This window comes from Neoarius graeffei, chromosome 24 (assembly GCF_027579695.1).
Source record: "Neoarius graeffei isolate fNeoGra1 chromosome 24, fNeoGra1.pri, whole genome shotgun sequence".
Classification (NCBI taxonomy): Eukaryota; Metazoa; Chordata; class Actinopteri; order Siluriformes; family Ariidae; genus Neoarius; species Neoarius graeffei.
The window spans coordinates 46,440,571-46,462,519 of NC_083592.1; the positions used below are offsets into that span (position 1 = coordinate 46,440,571).

Genomic DNA, 21,949 nt, shown 5'->3' on the forward strand with positions numbered 1-21,949 from the left:
CGTATCAGCGGATCATCAGATTAACGTTTTTAAAACGATTCGCGTGCACACAGCAACGCCAATACACGGATACGCTAATCACATGACTAATTAGACGGCACGTCACATGATCCCAGTGCATATCGGGCATGCGCAAGTCACTCACCACTTGCAAGTGGAAGGATGGCAAGCGAACACCTTCTCCAGCAGATAAACACACCTGGCTGTGACATTCATGTTCTCACTGAGTTTAAGCGCCTGAAGGAGGTTGAAATGTGTAAATAAACCTCAGTGCAGCTCAGTGCTTCCTCCTGCGCTCCAAATCACTCCGCCCTGAACAGCGAGTGCCCTCTGGAGGGTGTGCACTCCGGCCCTGCGCAGCTCACAGAGCGCACAAGCAGTGATTCGGGACTGAGCTGCTGTGTGTGTGATCCCAACGCCAGCGAATCAGGAAGATGGATGTCACAGTGACATTGTCCAATGACGTCAGCTAGAGCTCAGCACAGTGTATCCGCGCATCCTCAATGTTTACACAGCACCGGACCAGACACGAACTGGATTGAATACGTGGGCTCTGGAGGATTCCCATTTCCCAGCGTTTTAATGTGAACAGACAGTGCATCCGCGAAGAAAACGAGACAGATACGGTCTAATGTAAACTTGGCCACAGACAACCACTCACACCCTCATTCACACCTACGGTCAATTTAGAGTCACCAGTTAACCTAACCTGCATGTCTTTGGACTGTGGGGGAAACCGGAGCACCCGGAGGAAACCCACGTGGACACGGGGAGAACATGCAAACTCCGCACAGAAAGGCCCTCGCCGGCCCCGGGGCTCGAACCCGGACCTCCTTGCTGTGAGGCGACAGCGCTAACCACTACACCACCGTGCCGCCCTCCCCCCTACTGAATCATGACTGTCTAAATTTCCCATGTTGGAAAATTTAAAAAAGTTGCGATTTCACCAAGCATAATTGAGAATTCAACAGCAACGTGATGAGATTCTTTAGTGCGTTACCAACAGGCAGTACAAACAAAAATAATGATTCTGCGCCATTTTCTTGGCTTAAAGCATTTGGTTTCACTTTCCATGATTTATGGTGTGTGTAGAACACAGCACTAGTGCTAGGCTAATGTTAGGCGTGTCTGTAACAGTACCAAAACTTCAAAGTAATACATTTGGATTCAGTTTTTAACCTGAAAAGACTCCAATCTAAGCATCGTCGCTCTACGTTGTACATCTGAACAGATGTGTAATTTACACAAGCAACAATTATGACTTCTGAAGTATGACTAGTGAACTTATGACTTAACCCTCCAACAAGTGGCCACAAGGTTACCCCAAAAAAAAAAAGGAAGCGAAAGTCACTGGGTGAGACAGATCATGATTACGTGTCAGTCATACAAAACAACTCAAAACAGTGCTATGGAGATGCACTAAAACAAAAAAACACTCTGGAAAAACAAAGGGCTTCCTTTGTGTTGGCACCGAGCACAACCACTAGATGTGAATTATAGGGCTTTGCTTCAAATTTCGCCTGAACACGTTGCATCAAGTGTGCACTGTAGAGCTTAAAGCTTTAAGGAATAGTGGAAATGAGCAAAGCATTCACCCGATTGCACACATACACTTTACAGCACAGTCACTAAAGCGTGCCGAGCGCAACCAGTCTGGCGCAGTTTCCTGCGTGCGTGCGTGCGCGCATACACACGTCCGAGCTGAGCATGAGTTGCTGAAACAGCAGCAAAAGTTTGAGATTTTAAGATTGTGTTCTTTATAGATTTCAAATGAATTTTAAGCCTGTGTCACACAAGCATGTAGCAATTCAGCAGAAATTAATCAGATTAGGAAATTCAGGACAGATTCGTGCAGACACTGGGGATTAGGATGAACATTTTTTGTGATGGCTGGATTAAAACACTGAAGTGAAAAGGAGCATAAACAGGAAAAAGCCTTAAGTCTATTTTTTTTTGGGGGGGGGGGGGCAAAGTCTGAAAATTGAGATCTCACATCAGGCCTTTTTTGGGAAAAATGTTTCCCTACACACACTACTGCCAGTGCACAATCCCCGTCTCCACATCCTCCCATCCTGGCAGAACGAGGGAATGTGAACTCCAGCGGGGGGGGGGGGGGGGGGGGGGAGTCAGCTCAACAATTTATAGAGCAGCAAGCCACAAAGCTCGAAAGGCCAGCACTTGTATTTTCTCTCACGTCATCTCGATTCCCTGTAAAACATTTGACAAGGCAGCATAAATTCCAGCAGCATGCTGTAAAGGTTAGTAAGGATGATGCACTGCAGGAAGTAATAATGCAACACTCATTCCTAAGTTTCATTGTTGAGCTATTGATAGATCAGACTGGAGGCTAAAATCTAAAATCAATACACCATCTCCTCAGACTCTGAATCCGTCATCATGTTTGAATTAACGGCACAATTAACGTCATTGAGTCACAAGGTCTCAATGATGGCATAATAATGATGTGGGTAAAACTACACATGCAATCATGATTTCTAGTTTTTTTTTTAAATATTTTTAACATCGGCAGCATGGTGGTGTAGTGGTTAGCGCTGTCGCCTCACAGCAAGGTGGTCCTGGGTTCGAGCCCCAGGGCCGGCAAGGGCCTTTCTGTGTGGAGTTTGCATGTTCTCCCCGTGTCCCCGTGGGTTTCCCCCACAGTCCAAAGACATGCAGGTTAGGTTAACTGGTGACTCTAAATTGACCGTAGGTGTGAATGAGTGTGAATGGTTGTCTGTGTCTATGTGTCAGCCCTGTGATGACCTGGCGACTTGTCCAGGGTGTACCCCGCCTTTCACCCGTAGTCAGCTGGGATAGGCTCCAGCTTGCCTGCGACCCTGTAGAACAGGATAAAGCGGCTAGAGATGATGAGATGAGATGTTTAACATCCATAATGCTCTGTTTCTTCTCAAGGCCAATTTATGCTGACAACCCAACTCTACATCCGCTGTACACGCACTTCCGCTTCCCTACTTTCCCAGTTTGGTTTGTTTTCACGACCGCCATTTTTAAAAACACAAGCGAAGATGGAGCAGCACGAAGAGCGGTTGATCGAGGAAGTATGTACATCTATACGACTCCAGTTCTAGTCATTATAAGTAACCGGAGGATAAACACTCCACTAATCACACCCATCACACCCACCAACTACTCCGAGCAATTTCGCGCCCCCTTGCGTTGTGACGGTGAATAACATCGCGCACGCCTATTACTCCCCGCTCAACGATAAATTACAACTGTCTGCGAAAAGCCGTCTGCGAAAAGCCATCTGCGAAAGCCTTGTCGCAAGAGCATGCAGAGGCCTTCAGTGCCAAACATGGTAACCTGAAAAGTTGTAACCCTTTTAAAACAAGCCAAAAGCACTAAACCTCCTCTCCTTTTATGTAATCTGTACTTCAGTATGTGGCTGAAAAGCCACACATTAAATCATATCACTATTTTTGTGGCTCAAAAAAAAAAAAAAAAAGCAGGAGGAAACAAATGTCAGCACACATCTAGAGAAACGTCACACTGTAGAATCACTCGACACATCCGTCCCTGACAGGCAGCATGAATCTACAGTCTGGGCTAGAAAGAAATCAGACTCCTCCTGGCATGCACATGCATTTCTCTTACAACCAGTGGTGGTGCTGTTGCACTCACTTCCACAAATTCCAAATTAATCCATCTTCTATACCACTTATCCATCAGGGTCACTGAGGAGCTGGAGTCAATCCCAGCTGACCTCGGGCAAGTGTGGTGGTACACCTGGAACAGGTCACCAATCTATCACAGGGCTAACACGGAGACAAACTTGTTTTAAGTCAGATATGATTTGGATGCCAAAAATAAAACAATATCAGTATTGGGTTTCATGTTTGGTATTAAAAGATAGCCAGACTCAGCCTTCCTGTCTCTCAAACACAACTAGGTTGAATAGTATCTTTCTGAAGGAAAAGAAAAAACTAATAACTCCAGTATAAGGAAAAAGTAGTTAGCATGAAAAAGAGTTGTGAAAACCAACCAAAGTAGTGCATTCCTCATTACGCAGGCTTTTATTTATCATCAAAACTAACAGCCATGATGACGGAGAGGCCTTATCTATGCCAAGTCACTCACTTCCTTCATAAGACATGCAGACACAAACAAATTCCTCATGAGGTAGATCTGATAAAAAAAAAAAAAAAGGAACCTGGCGGCATGGTAGTGTAGTGGTTAGCAGTCACCTCACAGCAAGAAGGTTCTAGATTTAAGCCCAGTGGTCAACGAGGGCCTTTGTGTGTGGAGTTCGCATGTTCTCCCCATGTCTGCATGGGTTTCCCTCCACAGTCCAAAGACATGCAGATTAGGCTAATTGATGGCTCTAAATTGACCGTAGCCCTGTCCACATGGCAACGGATTCAGGTGAATCCGATACAATTTGTTTATCGTTTAGGCCTGGCGTCCACACGGCACCGGCGTTTTGGGGCACCCAAAATCTTTTGAGAACGGGTTCCAGAGTGGAAAGTTCTGGCAACGTTGCCATTGCGAAGTTGTCTGGATGAGCAGAACGGACTTGTTTCCGATGACGTCACAACCACATGACTGAGTGCTTCACGCCGGGTAGAAGTGTAACGAACTCGATGCGAGTTGTCAACAAATCCTATAACTTGGTTCATGAAACGCGCTTACAAAATATTTTCACTGTGAATATTTATTGTGTAATGGTACAAAGTCAGAGAGAGAGAGAGAGAGAGAGAGAGAGAGAGAGAGAGAGAGAGAGAGAGAGAGAATAGCCCTTAGGGCAGAGTCAATCCCGCCAGCAAAAATAGGGAAAAAAAAAAAAAAAGAGCGATCTCACCTCTTCAGATGTTGGTTTAAGTCCTACAATACATTCCTCAAAAAGGGCGTAGAAGAACAAATTAATCCATCAACATGTAGCATTCAATTTATTCCGGACCATTAAAGACGCCGCCTTCCGCGTAGAATCATACGTCATCCTCGCCGCCATATTGGATGGGTCAAAGCGGAGAATAAAGATGCCTCATTCATGTGCTGCATTTAACTGTACCAACAGGTTTACCGTCCAAACGAGATCACATGGGATTACCTTTCACAGGTGAGACTGGAAAAATACTTTTCATTGTATTTGGTCATTATAATGTAATTTTACGAACAGATTTTTCTGACTTTGTGGCTAATATGAAGTCTCGCGCATAATAGTTTATGCGCATGCATCCTTACTTCTATTGTTCTGGTGTCTCCGAAGGGACCGTCTTACAGCGCCCCTAGAGGTGTGGCATGTGTATTGCATCGTTTTCAGCAAGCGTTGCGTTGCCATATGGACCTGATATTTTACTGATCGTTGCCCATATGGACGCGATATTTTTTTAAATAACATCTCGTTGCCGTTGTCGTGTGGATGTAGCCTGAATGGTTGCTTGTCTATGGGCCCGTCCACACGAGTATGTTTTTGTCGAATCCGCATAAATACTACCGTTTCGGCCTCGCGTCCAGATGGATCTGGCTTTTTCGAGGTGTGAAACCGGTATTTTGAAAACGGGTCCCAGAGTGGGAAAATCCTAAAACGCCGGATAGCCTGGAGTTGTCTGGACGGCAAATGCGGATTTTTTCAGAAACGATAACATAAGCACCGCCTCTCTAACCTTTAACTTCAGCCGCTAGACGTGTCATAACAATGGCGGACTACAGGCTTGTGCTCGTACTGCAGAAACGTCCAATGTGACACGAAGTAGAAGTTCCACTTCATTGTCGGTCCACACAAAAGACTCTCCTCTTCCTCTCAGACTTGCACTGGCCATGATTGTCCTCTTCTCGTGTTATGAGCTTGTTTGTAAACAGCGCGTGACCTTTATACGCATGCTCCATGGCTTCTCTTCTGGTTTTAGTGTATTGGTGTGGCGGCGTCACAGCGCCACATACAGGCCTGGCATATGTACTATGGCGTTTTGGGTCGTTTCCAGTGAATCTGTGTGGATGCAGATATCTCTGGAAACGACACTGTTTACGGAGATTTTTTTCAAAAACGATAGCGTATTGGGTGAGGCCGTGTACTCGTGTGGACGGGCCCAAAGTGTCAGCCCTGTAATGACCTGGTGACTTGTCCAGGGTGTACCCCACCTCTCGCCCATAGTCAGCTGGGATAGGCTCCAGCTTGCCTGTGGCCCTGCACAGGATAAGTGGTTATGGATAATGGATGGAAAAAGTAACCTGAATAATGGCTGAAAGTAGCAAAAGTACATGTTAAATTGACTTGATTTTAGATAGCCTGTATTAATATACTACTGTTAAACATTCATCAAGTTATTTTTCTGATCCGACTGGAAGATATTACATCACACAACTGGTTAAAATATTTCGCTTCCCATCTAAACCTGTGGCAACGTCAATTTAAAAAGATGAAGCAAGCAATTCCATTTTAATGGAAGATTACAGGAAAATATACATCACCTTTTAAATAGTTCATACCATTTACTTTATACATTTTAAAAAACAAAACTGAAGGCATGGCTCCTTGCCCTCATGTTTAATAGAAACGAAGCCAAAATTCCTCTGCCATGTCAAATTTAGAGCCAAAGTCAGACACACCCACTCATTTTGTAGTCCCATCCCCTTCTCCCAATTCCATGGTCCAGCACATCTCAGATGCAGTCAGTCACTCCACTCCCCAGTTCATTCATTCAATCTTACGATGCAGCAGAATAACATTTAAAAATAAATAAGCTTGTCGCCTCACAGCAAGAAGGTCCAGGTTCGAGCCCCGTGGCCGGCGAGGGCCTTTCTGTGCGGAGTTTGCATGTTCTCCCCGTGTCTGCGTGGGTTTCCTCCGGGTGCTCCGGTTTCCCCCACAGTCCAAAGACATGCAGGTTAGGTTAACTGGTGACTCTAAATTGACCGTAGGTGTGAATGTGAGTGTGAATGATTGTGTCTATGTGTCAGCCCTGCGATGACCTGGCGACTTGTCCAGGGTGTACCCCGCCTTTCGCCCGTAGTCAGCTGGGATAGGCTCCAGCTTGCCTGCGACCCTGTAGAACAGGATAAAGCGGCAACAGATAAACGAGGGGGGAAAAAAACCCCACCCACAGAGATCAGCAGAGTGAAAACTAACTGTTCACATTATAGATGAGAAATACAACATGGAAAACAAGGCTATTTTGTTACGAAAACACAAGGAAGGTGGGCAGCACGGTGGTGTAGTGGTTAGCACGGTCGCCTCACAGCAAGAAGGCTCAGGGTTCGAACCCAGCAGCCGGCGAGGGCCTTTCTGTGTGGAGTTTGCATGTGCTCCCTGTGTCTGCGTGGGTTTCCTCCGGTTGCTCCAGTTTCCCCCACAGTTCAAAGACATGCAGTCAGGTTGGGCTAAAGTGCCCTTGAGCAAGGTACCCAACCCCTGACTACTCCCCGGGCACTCTAGTGCGGCTGCCCACTGCTCTGTTCACTGCTTCAGATGCGTTAAATGCAGAGGATGAATTTCATTGTGCTTGAAGTGTGCATGCAACAAATAAAAAGTTTCTCCTTGCTAAAAACTGTACTACAGCCAAGTCAGCAGGGACACGAGATTTGCAGTGGCTCCACTTTTTAGAGGCTGTACACTGTCCATGTTTTCTCCGGTCATTGGTTAGTATTAATGAATTATGCTCTACATAATGTGGTACAGTCACTAAAGAGGTAAAAAGGTGAACACTGATTTCAAAAGATATCAAACTGAAAAAGTTGCAAATTAACAAAATGTGGGCAAGATTCAGATCTATGGTTGACAAGCGTGGGCTTGTTTATGTGGTATGACGGAGTTACTCAGACAAACCACCACCAGTCAGCTCACAGAGAGAGTGGGAGGCAATTCAGAAAACCGTCTCAGTAACAATAACATGACTTACAGCACAGTGGGCCAACATTCACCAAACACCATGTTTAGACAAGATAAATGATCACGCTCTCAAACGGCAAGACAGATCGACACCGAGGGAGAGAGAAGTTGACATTTTATACTAAATTAAGTTTCCCTGAACTGCAACAATTCTCTTTTCCAGGCATCTCTATTGCATTGTCTCCACTGAAAGACAAATACACTGGCTGTCTTAAAGCAAACACTATAACTTGTGGATCTGTCATAAGATTTCAAACTTAATCAATCATGACCGAGAGAGAGAGCACGCGCGCGAGAGCGCACACACCTTTATTCATAACCTACAGTCTTACCGGTTTTTCAAAAGCCCCACCCATCAAGCAAATATTCCATGCTTAACAAATCCTTTATTCTAGATAAAAGGGCTCTCGTATGAGAAAAGTTATATTTACTTCATAAACCCTTTTAAAAATCCTTCATATCTCTGATGCAATTTCTATATTCTCAGTTTGAATGATCTCAACCTGATTTAAAATATTATTCTGAGCTGACTGGCTACAAACTACATTAAACGACAGCTTACCGAAAAGAACTATACCCTTACCATCCACTTTGTTAGATCTGTACACCTGCTTGTTCATGCAATCATCCAGTCAGGCAATCAAGTGGTGGCAGATACAGGAAAAAGAGCTTCAGTTTGTGTTTACAGTCAAACATCAGAACGAGGAAAAAAGGTGATCTTTGACTTGTGTGGTGGATGAATAGTTGAGTATTTCAGAAACTGCTGATCTCCTGGGATTTTCATGCAACAACAGTCTCTAGAGAGTTTACACAGAATGGTGCAAAAAAAAAAAAAAAAAAAAGGTTAAGGCTTCTTGTCTTGTCTATCACACGTACACAAGCACAGCGAAATTCATTAAACCCATCTGAAGCAGTGGGGTGGGTGGGAAACACCCATGAGCAGTGAGCGCGCACACATACCCAGAGCCGTAGGCAGCTATGCTACAGCGCCCAGGGAGCAGTTGGGGGTTAGGTGCCTTGCTCAATAACACTTCAGACCATAGCTGCCCCACGTTAACCTAATCACATGTCTTCAGACTGTGGGGGAAACTTAGCCTGGGAAATCCCATGCTGCTTTGCACAATCGTTCCGATCTGAAAAGACAGCATGGAAACTATGGTCTAAAGGCTCGCCCGAGTTAGGGAGCCAATCAGACAGTGGGGAGGGGTGGAAAGACGGTGACGCGTACTACTCGACAAACGGAAGCTTGTAGTTTATTTGGGACTGTTTACCGATCACATTTAACATGGCGGCGAGCGATACGAACCAAACTTTCGATCAAGCTTTAGACACTGTTCTGAATAGTTTAGAGCGAAAGTTTGTTTAAAAAAAAAAAAAAAAAAAAGAACAGCGTTTGGCGTTACAGTCTTTCTTCGCCTCTTCGTCGCTCTAACTACATCACCAGGTACAACTGCCATGATTGGCCATGGGCTACGTATACGCCAAATGATAGACATTCGCAACGTCCAATAAATGGCCGTTGACAATCGTAAACCACACCTCCCCTACGAGAAATTCAATAGGTGGATTCCAGACCATATTTCACTTGTGATATGGTCTGGTGTTAACCAGACTAGGGGAAACTGGCATGCCTGGAGGAAACCCACACAAACATGGGGAGAACATGCAAAATCCACATATGCCCCTTTTCCACCAAAGCAGTTCCAGGGCTGGTTCGGGGCCAGTGCTTAGTTTGGAACCGGGTTTTCTGTTTCCACGGACAAAGAACTGGCTCTGGGGCCAGAAAAACTGGTTCCAGGCTAGCACCAACTCTCTGCTGGGCCAGAGGAAAGAACCGCTCACATCAGCAGGGGGGCGGAGTTGTTAAGACCAACAACAATAAGACCACGAAAGATCGCCATTTTTAAGCAGCGAGAAGCAGCAGCTGTACAAACACGAAGTCATCCATTATTATTATTGTTGCTGCTGCTTCTTCCGTGTTGTTTTTGCTTTGTTATTCGCGCCAAGGTTTATGTAAACATAGTGCCGTAACTGACGTATACAGCGACGTAACTGACGTATACAGCGATGTAATGACGTGGCTCCGCTTAGCACCGCGAGCTATGGAAAAGCAAACTGGTTCTCAGCTGGCTCGCAAATTGAACCAGCACCAGCACTGGCCCCGAACCAGCCCTGGAACTGATTTGGTGGAAAAGGGGTAACAGAAAGGCCAGCACCAGCCACTGAGCTCGAACCCAGAACCTTCTTGCTGTGAGGCAACAGTGCTAACCACTACACCATGTCACCCTAAACACCAAATATCCTGTGAAATGGCTTCTTGCTCTGAGAGATCAGAATGGCCAGAATGGTTTGGCAAGACAGGAAGTCTCTAGTAACTCAACCACCAAGTAGCTGTAGATCCTAAAAATGTCACATGTCCAGTTTTGGCGAGCCAGTGACCATTGTAGGCTCAGATTCCTGGTCTCAGCTGACAGGAATGGAACTCAATGCAGTTGTAGCCCATTTGCCTCAAAGTTCAGCATGTCGTGCATTCCGAGACGCTCACCACAGTTGTAAAGAGTGCACGCTCATATTTGTTATGTTGCCTTCCTGACAGCTCAAACCTTGTCTAGTCATTCTTTTGCAATGTCCCCAGAACTGGTGCTCACTGGATGTTTCTGAAGTATTCAGACCAGCCTGTCTGGCACCAACTATCACGCCATGGTCAAAGCCATGTTCTCCTCCCCCATTCTGACGTTTAATACGTGAACATTAACCTGACCCGTCTCTGTAGGATTTTATGTATTGGTTTCCTGCCACATGATTGCCAACTGGATAACTGCAGGTGTCCCTAATAAAGTGGATGGTGTGTCTCCCATAAACTGGGCAGTACAATTAGAAACGGTGACAATTTCAAGATGCATAACAGTTTACTATGACCTCATTTAATAGATGATTCAAGCAAGCACCAATTCAAGCATGTTTACAAGTACATGTTGAGCTCATCTGCATCCTTGCAGCCTCGAGCTACAGAATTCTTTCTATTCACATGCTGGAGAAAGGAATGTTTTTACTGCATGCAGAGCTCTGATCACATTTCATTCCTGTGGACCAGCACCATCACTGAAATTGACCATCTTCCATATTTGATTAATTATTGTAGACATAAAGGGTCATGATGAAATGAGAAAAGCCCTCAAGAGGTCTTGGCACATGGGGTTCACATAATACATTACTCAGATTCGGACATATAATTAGGTACATCAACGAAAAGGTCTCCACTCCCCCACCACAGTGCATCATCATGCAAAATGACTCACCGTTGTTGGTATGTCGGATGCAATCCTGAAACACAGCGTGCCACTTCTCCTGCTCTTTCTCTGTGGCTGCACAGAAGTAGTGATGCCTTGCATACGGGTGCCACAGGAAGAGTGGGAACTGCGTGGCACATTTTAGGAAGGGAGAACTACTCACTTTGGCTTTTACATCTTTGGGGAGGAAAGGGGGGAAAACAAAAAACACAAGATGAATGAAAATCTCCACCAAGATGTGTAATGAATCATAAAACCCCAGATTACCACCATTACAACAACTTCAGCCAGTATAGGATGAGTCAAGGGTCATAGCCCATATCGTTATATGCTACGTTACAAGGACTCGCTAAAGCTTATTCATCTCATCATGCACCCCTTCATCTTATTCCCCTCACTCTTCCAGTTACCCAGAATTCACACCAACATGAATTTTCAGTTTGCTTCACTCAAGTCATTCTACTTTGGTTACCAGTAGAGGTTCCCATCCTGAGTATGCCATCAGTTTCCCTACTAGTGCTTGGTTAGTGCAGAGATTGCAACATTGCTAAGAAAGTCCGAGCAGGTATAGACATAAAACACCACATTCTCTCCCCTTCCCCAAGAGTTGTTGCTTAAAGCTCTTACTGTCTTACCAGGAAGGCTGGTGTCCAGGAGCTCCAGGTACTTCTCCATTGAGATCAGCACTTTGTAACCAGCACAGTTGATGCTTCCTTTGGGGTGAAGGCCTCGATCATGGGCCTGGAAATCCAAAAAAAAAAAAGCCCCCCCCACAATTCTGGAAATTGGCATCTTCAATATAGAGTCAACCCCAGAATGATTGGCACCATTGGTAAAAATGGGAACAAAATGACTGGTTTTAATCACACATGGGCAACATGAAGGAAATCTAACCTTTATTTGAAATTAAAAGCGCACACAAAAAAACTAAAGGTTAATTAATTGAACCCTGGCATTTAATGCTTTATCAACAGCAAGGAGTCTTCTATAATGCTTGATGAGATTACGGGAGCAAGGAATCCGAGACCTCTCCTACTACAGAATCTCTCCACATCCACCAAGGTCCTCGGTCTTCTCTTGTAAACTCTCCTCTTGAGCTCAATCCATAACTTTTCAATAAGATCTCGGTCAGAGGACTGGACATGTCAAAAGTTTAATTCTGTGGTCTTTGTAATTGTGTGGATTTGGATGTACCTTTTAGATCATCGTCTTGCTGGAAGATCCAACCACAACCCAGTTCTTGGCAGAGGCAGACAGATTTTCTTTTGATCTACAAGTACTTCATGGAATCCATCATGCCATGTATCCGAACACAGTTCCCAAAGCTTTGGGAGGTAAAACAACTTAACAGCATGCTTACCATGGGAGGGAATTATGTTCTTTTCAGTACGAGTTTTTATATATTTTTATATATATATATATATATATATATATATATATATATATATATATATATATATATATATATATATATATATATAATCTATATCTCCACCAGCTTTATGTTTGTTGCCAAAAAGCTCTAGTGGTGTCTCATCTGGACAAAATAGAACCTGGTTAAAACAGAATTTAGAAAACTCGAGGCACTTATGTTTGTGATTAGAAGCATGAAAAGGGTTTCTTCTGGATACATGCATACATACTTTTTTAAATAAATATTTATATGAAGGTAATGTCTAGTTGCAGAAGATATTGTGACCCCAAAAATACCACCATTTTCTGTAAACCTCCAACCATAATCCTGGGAAGAAGGGAGGGAATCCCCCTCCCCTTAGCCATTCTCCTTATTGTGCATGAGGGTAAAATATGCTTTTCATTTGTTACAGGTTCCTTACCACACTGTTAGTTTGAAAGTCTTAAAATTGAACAAAAATTGGCATCCCTTCATTTGTGCTTTCTGCAATCTGATTTGGCCTCTGTCTCAACTCACGTTTACACACTAGTGAAACAGGAAGCCATGGGCGAGCCTAACTAAATACAGTACTCGCGTGAATTTTAAAAACAGGCATCAGTTGCATTTTGTCCATAAAGGTCTTTAGGAGTGCCTATAAATACATTAAAATATTTCAAATCACAGGTTAGATTTCACTCATTTTCAACGCAAGAATAGATATCACCCCCCCCCTTTTTAAACCCATCACCAAGGGTGCCAATAATTCTGGAACCGACTATAGCATTGGGCATATTTTGCTTAAATTTATTATGGTTCTTGTACTCTTTGAAAGACATTTTTGAAAAACAAACCCCTTAATTAAGCTTGTGTATGGCGTGTTCTTTACAGTGGAGAAAATGACAGGGTAGAACTGAGGACTGCGAGCACTGATGCACTGTAATAATGAACGCTGAAGTCACACAATGCAATATTTACAGAAGTAAATTAAAACATTGCTGTGGTTGGGCGAGTTGGCATTGCGATCTTGTTGGCTTAGCTGGTTGCTCAAATGGAATATTGAATTAACGATGCAAGACATTACATTGCTGTATCCGGGATGACTATGGGATGAATAAACCAGTGTTTACACAAAAAATGGCTAAAAGAAAGTCTTTTTTTTTTTTTTTACATCCTAATCTGATTCATGGGAACTAACAGCCAACAATGGGACAGTCTATATGCTAGACTTAATGAAAACACCAGTTGCAACAGGAAAAGTTTGCTAGATGGGCTTTTGCTAACTTTTTAAGTCACTGTAAGCAGCAAAAGAAAACCACCACAATAATGGAGACTTCATTTTACACTTTCTCTCCTGGTAGATAAGGAAAATTCACAGACAGGTAGGTGATGAAGTAAAAAAAGTGTCATGCTGTGGGAGGCATTTATTTATTTTGTTGGCACTGTTTGGGTCCACTTGTCCCCTTAGGCTTCAGTGCCACTGGAAACCTTATATTGAGATCACCTTTATTCTACTACAAAACCTTTCCATCTTAATAGGTCTGATCTCTTCCAGGATAGCCCCACCCCATACACAGGGCAAAGGGCTCACTGAATGGTTTGATAAGTATAAAATTTATGTTTGGTCCTTCACAATGAGCAGATCTCAACCCAGTGGCAGATTTCGGAATGATGCATTGGTCAGCACTTGCTACTTCCATAATCAAAACACCAACTGAGGGAATATCTTTTGGAAGAAAGGTGTTCATCACTCCAGTACAGCTCCAGAGACTTGTAGGATCTATGCCAGGGCACAACCAAGCTCTTCTCACAGTTCATGGTGGCCAGACACCTTAGGTCCTCCCCCCTTTGAATTTGTCCCTGTGTATATATCTCTAGCCGCTTTATCCTTCTACAGGGTCGCAGGCAAGCTGGAGCCTATCCCAGCTGACTACGGGCGAAAGGCGGGGTACACCCTGGACAAGTCGCCAGGTCCCTGTGTATATATGTAGACTGCATATACAATTTAAACTGTCTGACCTAGTTCACAAATGGTTTGTTCTTGCACCCTCCCAAATGCAGGTTACCTGTTTGCTTTCATAGTAGCTGATCTTGTACGAATCCGGGACAAAGAGAAATCGATTCCGCCATTTTTTGTTTTCCTCCATATACTGCAGCAGCATCCCTGAGAAGATGGACTTGTTCTCTAGAGGATCCTGGAAACAATGAAAGAGCAGAAATTCCAAATCTACCAATCTACTCCATTAACAACCACTTCAGAACGTGTTATATACAAAGAATTATGCTTGGTTTTCCCCCCTAATTATATTGTCCACAGATGTTTGCACTGGGAGTACGTTAGGCCCAAGTTGTGTTTATATAAACATGTACCCACCCACTGACAGTCTAACTTTCCCCTTGAAAGTGAATGCATGAATGTGCATAATATGCACCAGTGTTCTTGCGCAACCCCAAGCCCATCCTACAGTTCTAAACTTAACCATCTAAAGAGGTGACCAACTCTGGAAAACTGGGGAATTGTTGATGGACCAAGCATTTGCATTTTGACTTGCTAGAGCAGAGGTCATCACCTGGTGGACTGGGGTATGGAGGTGATCCCAACAAAGTATTTTAGAAAACCAAGGGGGGGGGGGCGCACACACAGGCCAAAGTGCAGTGACTCTAGCTTCCTAAACATGAACCAACTTGACTTCTAGAGCAGATCGTTTGTATAGTTGTGGTTTATTCAATTGCATTTATGCAAATCACCTAACTGAACACAGGCAGTATGGTTTCCTCCAGTTTACAGTCCAAAGACATGTAAATTAGGTCAAGTGGCCACTCTACACTGCGTTCCAAATTATTATGCAAATGACATTTTTCACTGGTTTTCCAAAATAAATAACTAAATGACAAGTCATCATAATTTTCAAGTCATCAACCGTTAGAGTACAAAGCAAATGTTTTTGAACGAACCTTCCAATGATAACTGTATTTTTTTAAAAATTGAAAAACTGAAAAAATTGAAAATGCACTGTTCCAAATTATTATGCAAAGCAGAGTTTTAAAAGATTTTGTTCTTGTAAAGAACTAAAAATGGCCATTTGTGAAATTGGAAGCATCAGCAGGTGATAATTACTCAAAAACATCTTACAGTTCTAGTTCCATTACTGGATTTGTAGCTGATTCACAGCACACACATAATTGTGCAGATTAAGGCGCATTAAGAAAGGTTTCTGTCCGATAAATACATTCGATTAAGAGAATATATGCTAAAATATATTACAAAGCAGGAAAAAGGTGAAACAGTTCAAATTTGAAGCTGCTGGTAGCTCTGGAGTCCCACAAACACCAAGATGTTATGAAGAAACCTTCTATTTGGCCCACCTTAACTAATGCTCACAAGCAGAAACAACCTAGAAATACAAGAAAACCACATGCACGAGTGCATAGGTATTCTTAACAGCATGAGATGGTGCACTGCCATGCCCATACATGAAGACGATATAAAGTGGTCAGTAGTCAGTCTTAAACTCAACATACTTCCCAAACATCATTTTCACACATTTGGGTACCCTAAAGGAGACATCCAGGTGTCTCCCCATGATTCCAGCCCAAATCATGACTGTCTCCTCTTTGCTGATGTAGTAGCCTTATTAGGACATGGTGGTCATTCACCAACCATCCACCTGGAGCATCCAGGGCACTCAACAGTGCAAGGACACTCAACAGTGAACAAGACTGTTTGAAAAGTAGTCTTTATGTATTTCTAGGCCTACTGGAGTCGTTTCTGCTTGTGAGCATTGGTTAAGGATGACCAAATAGAAGGTTTATACATAACTGCATATCTACACCTTGGTGTTTCTTAGACTCCAGAGCTACCAGCAGCTTCAAAAGTGACTTGTTTGTTGCTTTGTAATAGTATTTTATCATTTACTCTCTTGTTCTGATGTGTTTATCTGGAAGAACCTTTCTTAATGTGCCTTTATCTGCACAAACCCGTGTGTGCTCTGAATCAGCTACACATCCAGTAATGCAACTTGAACTGTAAGATTTTTTGATTGAACTAGGCTTTGATTCCAGTAATTATCACCTGCTGATGCTTCCAATTTCACAAATGACCATTTTTAGTTCTTTACAAGAACAAAATCTTTTAAAACTCTGCTTTGCATAATAATTTGGAAAAGTGCATTTTCAGTTTTTCAATTTTTAAAAAAATACCGTTATCATTGGAAGGTTCGTTCAAAAATATTTGCTTTGTACTCTAATGGTTGATGACTTGAAAATGATGACTTGTCATTTAGTTATTTATTTAGGAAAACCAGTGAAAAATGTCATTTGCATAATAATTTGGAACGCAGTGTAAATTGCCCATAGGCATGAATGAGTGAATGGTTGTCTCCATGTACCCCACCTCTTACACGAAGTCAGCTAAGATTGGTGCCATCTTCCCCGCAACCTCAACAGATAAGTGGCATAGATAATGGATGGATTTAACTATAGACAGCTCAATAGACTAGACCAAAGAATTTCACAGCTCCCCCCCTCCCCTGGCTGGTCTGATAAGCAAACTGACGCCATGGAGAAAAGTCAAGGACAACGTTCAAAGGCAGACAAATTCAAAAACAGATGTGGCTTATCTGTTCAGAGCCCATGGTGTTGGCCAACAATGGTAACCACCACTAATTTATAGCCATAAATTAATCATTAACGGTTAGACATTAAAAGGCAGCTGTTAGTTGATCAGGACCTTTGTAAGCAAGGAATTGTACATAACTAGACCTTTATAAATTTTGCTGAATATCCCCATGCTAAAATATCGATGTCAGTCTTAGCAATTTATCTAACAGCAGCCAAACATGTCAAAATATAACCATTACAAATCAAACCTTTTTGGTCATTATAACATCTAAATGAGCTAGATCGCCAACTTATGCAGATTCTAAATATCTACATCAATGCAGTTCTGTCAAGAAAGCAAGCCAGCCAGTCAAAGCCAGCTCGAAACTGCACAGATGGCACTTCAGGGGATTCCTGGTAAAAAAAGGTGGTGTTTGTTGAAGGAGAGTACTTAGCAAGTCACGACAAAGTGAAAAGGAGGATTAGAGAAGATGGAGCAGTTACCTTACGGTGCAGGAGCTGAGGTTGAGGTCCTCCTCCTCCCTCCACGTCATAGCGCACCTTGTTAAAAAGGGCCACAGCATATTGCTGCTCGTAGAGACGGCCGAACTCTGTCAGGACTCCGGCTGTCCTCTCTGCGCACACAAAAAAAAACCCCACAAGATTTAAACTGAAGGAACAACGAGATAGACAAGAAGGAAATTAAAAACCAGTTCAGGGTGCGCAGTCTGTTCAAGATTCAAGAGTTCAACACTTGTGGTACAACCTTCAACTTTCTGACTGCAAAGTTGAATTCAGGGCAAAATGTTCCATTTATATAGCTGCTGAAGTTTCAAAATGTTTCACTGTTGCACACGCCATGTATCCCATGTGTACATGTTTTGCCGAGATAAAATATGTCCCACGTTTTACGATTCTGGAGATTGCCAAAGCAAGTGAGCTGCATTATCACCTGACCACCATGGGGCGTTTGACCTACTTTTAACCAAAACAAGTTGCCCTGGGCAAATATGGTGGACTCTGCTCTCTCACCAGCGGAAAAGAAAAGATAGAGCAAGGATAGATGTCATTTTTCTGGACAGATAACTAAATCAGTCTAGCTAGCACTTGGCTATCTTAACCTTAGAATGCATGGGCTCGACTCCAGAGTATCGAGTCTAGCATTATACACCTAATGTTTTCATCTTACAGAGAAAGAAACGATAGCACAAAAGCAGTAACAGAGGGGGAAAAAAATTCATCTTTAGTTTCACAGATCTATTCGCAAATGTCAACCACAAATTACATCCCTGTGACTCAAAACCCTCCGAGGTCGATGCAGAGTCAAGGTTTTCCACGCATTGCCATCTTGGTGTGACGCAGTTCCATAGTTATGTTAATTAGTTCAAGCTCCTCGTGTTCGGCCATACTGTTTACCTCAAGATGTAGGAAAACGGTCCCAACACAGAGAAAAGCGACCCTCAGCATATCAAAGTCACATCTTGTCTGCATGATCTTGTTCTTGCGAGACAAAAGAAAAACGCCACACAATTTAAAAAAAAAAAAATAAATTATTCAGATGACTTTGCAGTCAGCAGCTTAAAGTGCATATCCTGGACCAATTTTTTTATGAAAGTATGCCCCTTTACATACTCATCCAGAAGGGTAATTTTGCACAAGGCCATCTATCTACAGCAGAAAAAAATAAACGCGTCTGGAAAAATCCCAAGGGAGTCTGGAGCCAGATTCGTGATGTCACGTGCGGATCCGCCAGCAGGCTGCGAGAGCTTGCACGGTTTCAGTACACAGCCTGCGTAGACCAAGTTTAGCAGCTAGCGATTTTGCATTGAAATATGGAATTGTCAGCTTCAGCTTCTAAACCCATGGATTCATGCATCAATGCTCATCTATCTATTGTTACATAAATAATATTTTTTTTCTAATTATTATGCATTTATACATTTCTTCATTTAGAAGAGTACTGGCTACTGTAGGAGAAAGATTTCATAAGCTACACATATGGAATTGGCCAAGCAGGGTTGTATATACATTTAATGTGTTTGACAGGTCCCAAGATCTCAAGCCCTGACACGCATATCCCTTGATACATGTGAAGTAAAATGTAAAGAAAATGTGAGCCTTGGATGGCTGCCTCTCCAGTAGCTCTGTAGTTTTTAGCTCTTTAAACCTCTTTTTCCCACCTTTTTACTTTTCTGCTCTTCTTACGAAGAGCATGTGTTTTTCTTCATACCCCATGGATAACTAACATTCAACCAGTTTTCTCGTTTATTTGAGAGAGGAGCTGCTGGCCCTGAAAACAATGGGACGAGCCGGGATACGACACCCCGTCCCCACCGAGCTCAGGAGGAAATCCGGGGCTAAGCTAAAGGCTAGCAGACAACCGGCGGCGCTACAAACCATCCATTCCCTCCGTTATGGGGAATGCGAACTCGCTGCTGAATAAGGTCGACGAGCTATCCGCACTGAACAACCAGTGGATTTACCAGGAGAGCAGCTTATTTATTTTTTTGGAGACATGGCTAACGCACCTTGTACCAGATGCTAATATGGACCTGCGGGGATTCACTGCTGCGAGAGCCGACAGAGACACTAAAGCATGCGGGAAAGGCAAAGATGGGGGACTCATCATTTACATCAACCGCTGGTGTAACCCAGGACATTTCTCTGTAATGACAGTCTTATGTTGCCCGGACTTGGAGCTGCTAGCATCACCATCTGTGTTTACATCCCTCCGAGGGCAGCCACAGCCACTGCACGTGAGGGGATTCACTCCGTCACAGCAAGGCTGCAGACACAGCACCCTGAGGCATTTATGATCAGTTCTGGGGACTTTAAACACGCTACTTTGGACTCTACTTTGGCTGCTTTTTACCAGGCTGTGGACTGTATCTTTTTAATTTCCCTGAGGGAACCCTCCCAAAGGGATCAATATAAAGTTCTATCTAATCTAAGCAAGTGTATTATCACCCAGCGCGTCTGTGGTGTTTACTTGTGTGTCAATAAATAACATTATCCGTGTACCACACAAACACAGGAACACCTAATTTAGGCCCTGTCCACACGGCAACGGATTCAGGTGACTCCGATACAATTGCTTATCGTTTAGGCCTGGCGTCCACACGGCATCGGCGTTTTGGGTGCCCAAAACACAATCTTTTTGAGAACGGGTTCCAGAGTGGAAAGATCTGGCAACGTTGCCGTTGTGAAGTCGTCTGGATGAGAAGAACGGATTTGTTTACGATGACGTCACAACCACGACTGTGTGCTTCACACCGGGTAGAAGTGTAACGAACTCGATGCAAGTTGTCAACAAATCCTATAACTTGGTTCATGAAACACGCTTACAAAATATTTTCACTGTGAATATTTATTGTGTAATGGTGCAAAGTGAGAGAGAGAGAGAGAGAGAGAGAGAGAGAGAGAGAGAGAGAGACAGACAGACAGACAGACACTCTGCCCTTAGGGCAGAGTCAATCCCGCCAGCAAAAATAGGGAAAAAAAAAAAAAAAAAAAAAAAGAGCGATCTCACCTCTTCAGATGTTGGTTTAAGTCTGACAATACATTCCTCAAAAAGGGCGTAGAAGAGCAAATTAATCCATCAACGTGTAGCATTCAATTTATTCCGGACCATTAAAGACACTGCCTTCCACGTAGAATCATACGTCATCCTCGCCGCCATATTGGATAGGTCAAAGCGGAGAATAAAGATTCATGTGCTGCGTTTAACTGTACCAACAGGTTTACCGTCCAAACGAGATCACATGGGATTACCTTTCACAGGTGAGAAACAACAAATTAATCCATCAACATGTAGCATTCAATTTATTCCGGACCATTAAAGACGCCGCCTTCCGCGTATAATCATACGTCATCCTTGCCGCCATTTTGGATAGGTCAAAGCGGAGAATAAAGATTAGCTGCGTTTAACTGTACCAACAGGTTTGCCGTCCAAACGAGATCACATGGGATTACCTTTCACAGGTGAGACTGGAAAAATACTTTTCATTGTATTTGGTCATTATAATGTAATTTTACGAACAGATTTTCCTGACTTTGTGGCTAATATGAAGTCTCGCGCATAATAGTTTATGCGCATGCGTCCTTACTTCTATTGTTCTGGTGTCTCCGAAGGGACCGTCTTACAGCGCCCCTAGAGGTGTGGCATGTGTATTGCATCGTTTTCAGCAAGCGTTGCGTTGCCATATGGACCTGATATTTTACTGATCGTTGCCCATTTGGACGCGATATATTTTTAAATAACATCCCGTTGCCGTTGTTGTGTGGATGTAGCCTTAGATTATAGGCTCTTATTTCTTACCCTGGCAACAGTCAACTTGTGAATCGCCGATTTTCTTGGTCTTTTTCTCGGCTCTGCTTTGGTCCTCGGCTTCCGGGTGCCTCGCACGAAGCGCTCCCATTTCTCCCTCATTGTCCAGTCTTTTGGGAAACGATGAGTACTAATCCCATCAAGATTGGTGTTGCTACACCCTCCTATGATACATCTGTTAACCATTTTAATAATTACGTGATAACGTTGAAATTTGCAGAAAACTACCAGGTCGTTTTCTCATAAACCAGCGCTGATGTAGGGTTCAGGAGGAGGCGTCCCGCACGTGACGTCACAAAAATCAATGTTTGCTGGGAAATCCAAATGCCAAGTTTTTTCAGAGGCGGACCAATTCGCCTCAAATGGCTTGATTTCAACCGAGTTTTTCTGGTATCGCCCAAGGTTTTAATATTTAAAAAAAAAAAAAAAAAAAAAAAAAAACACGCAAAATGTGAGATATTTGACCAAAGTTTAATATAAAATAGGAGAATTACATT

At 43.2% G+C, this 21,949-nt stretch overlaps 1 protein-coding gene across 1 annotated transcript in view; it reads right to left on the minus strand.

The window, feature by feature from the left end:
• Window positions 1-21,949, minus strand: part of niban2b (niban apoptosis regulator 2b) — an 81,499-nt gene that overhangs the window by 40,250 nt on the left and 19,300 nt on the right. Inside the window, exons 2-5 of the mRNA XM_060907384.1 lie at window positions 17,630-17,760; window positions 14,593-14,721; window positions 11,772-11,877; window positions 11,146-11,313 (exon numbers count right to left, since the gene is read on the minus strand). Coding sequence (XP_060763367.1) covers window positions 11,146-11,313; window positions 11,772-11,877; window positions 14,593-14,721; window positions 17,630-17,760 — 534 coding nt within the window. The remainder of the gene's footprint in view (window positions 1-11,145; window positions 11,314-11,771; window positions 11,878-14,592; window positions 14,722-17,629; window positions 17,761-21,949) is intronic.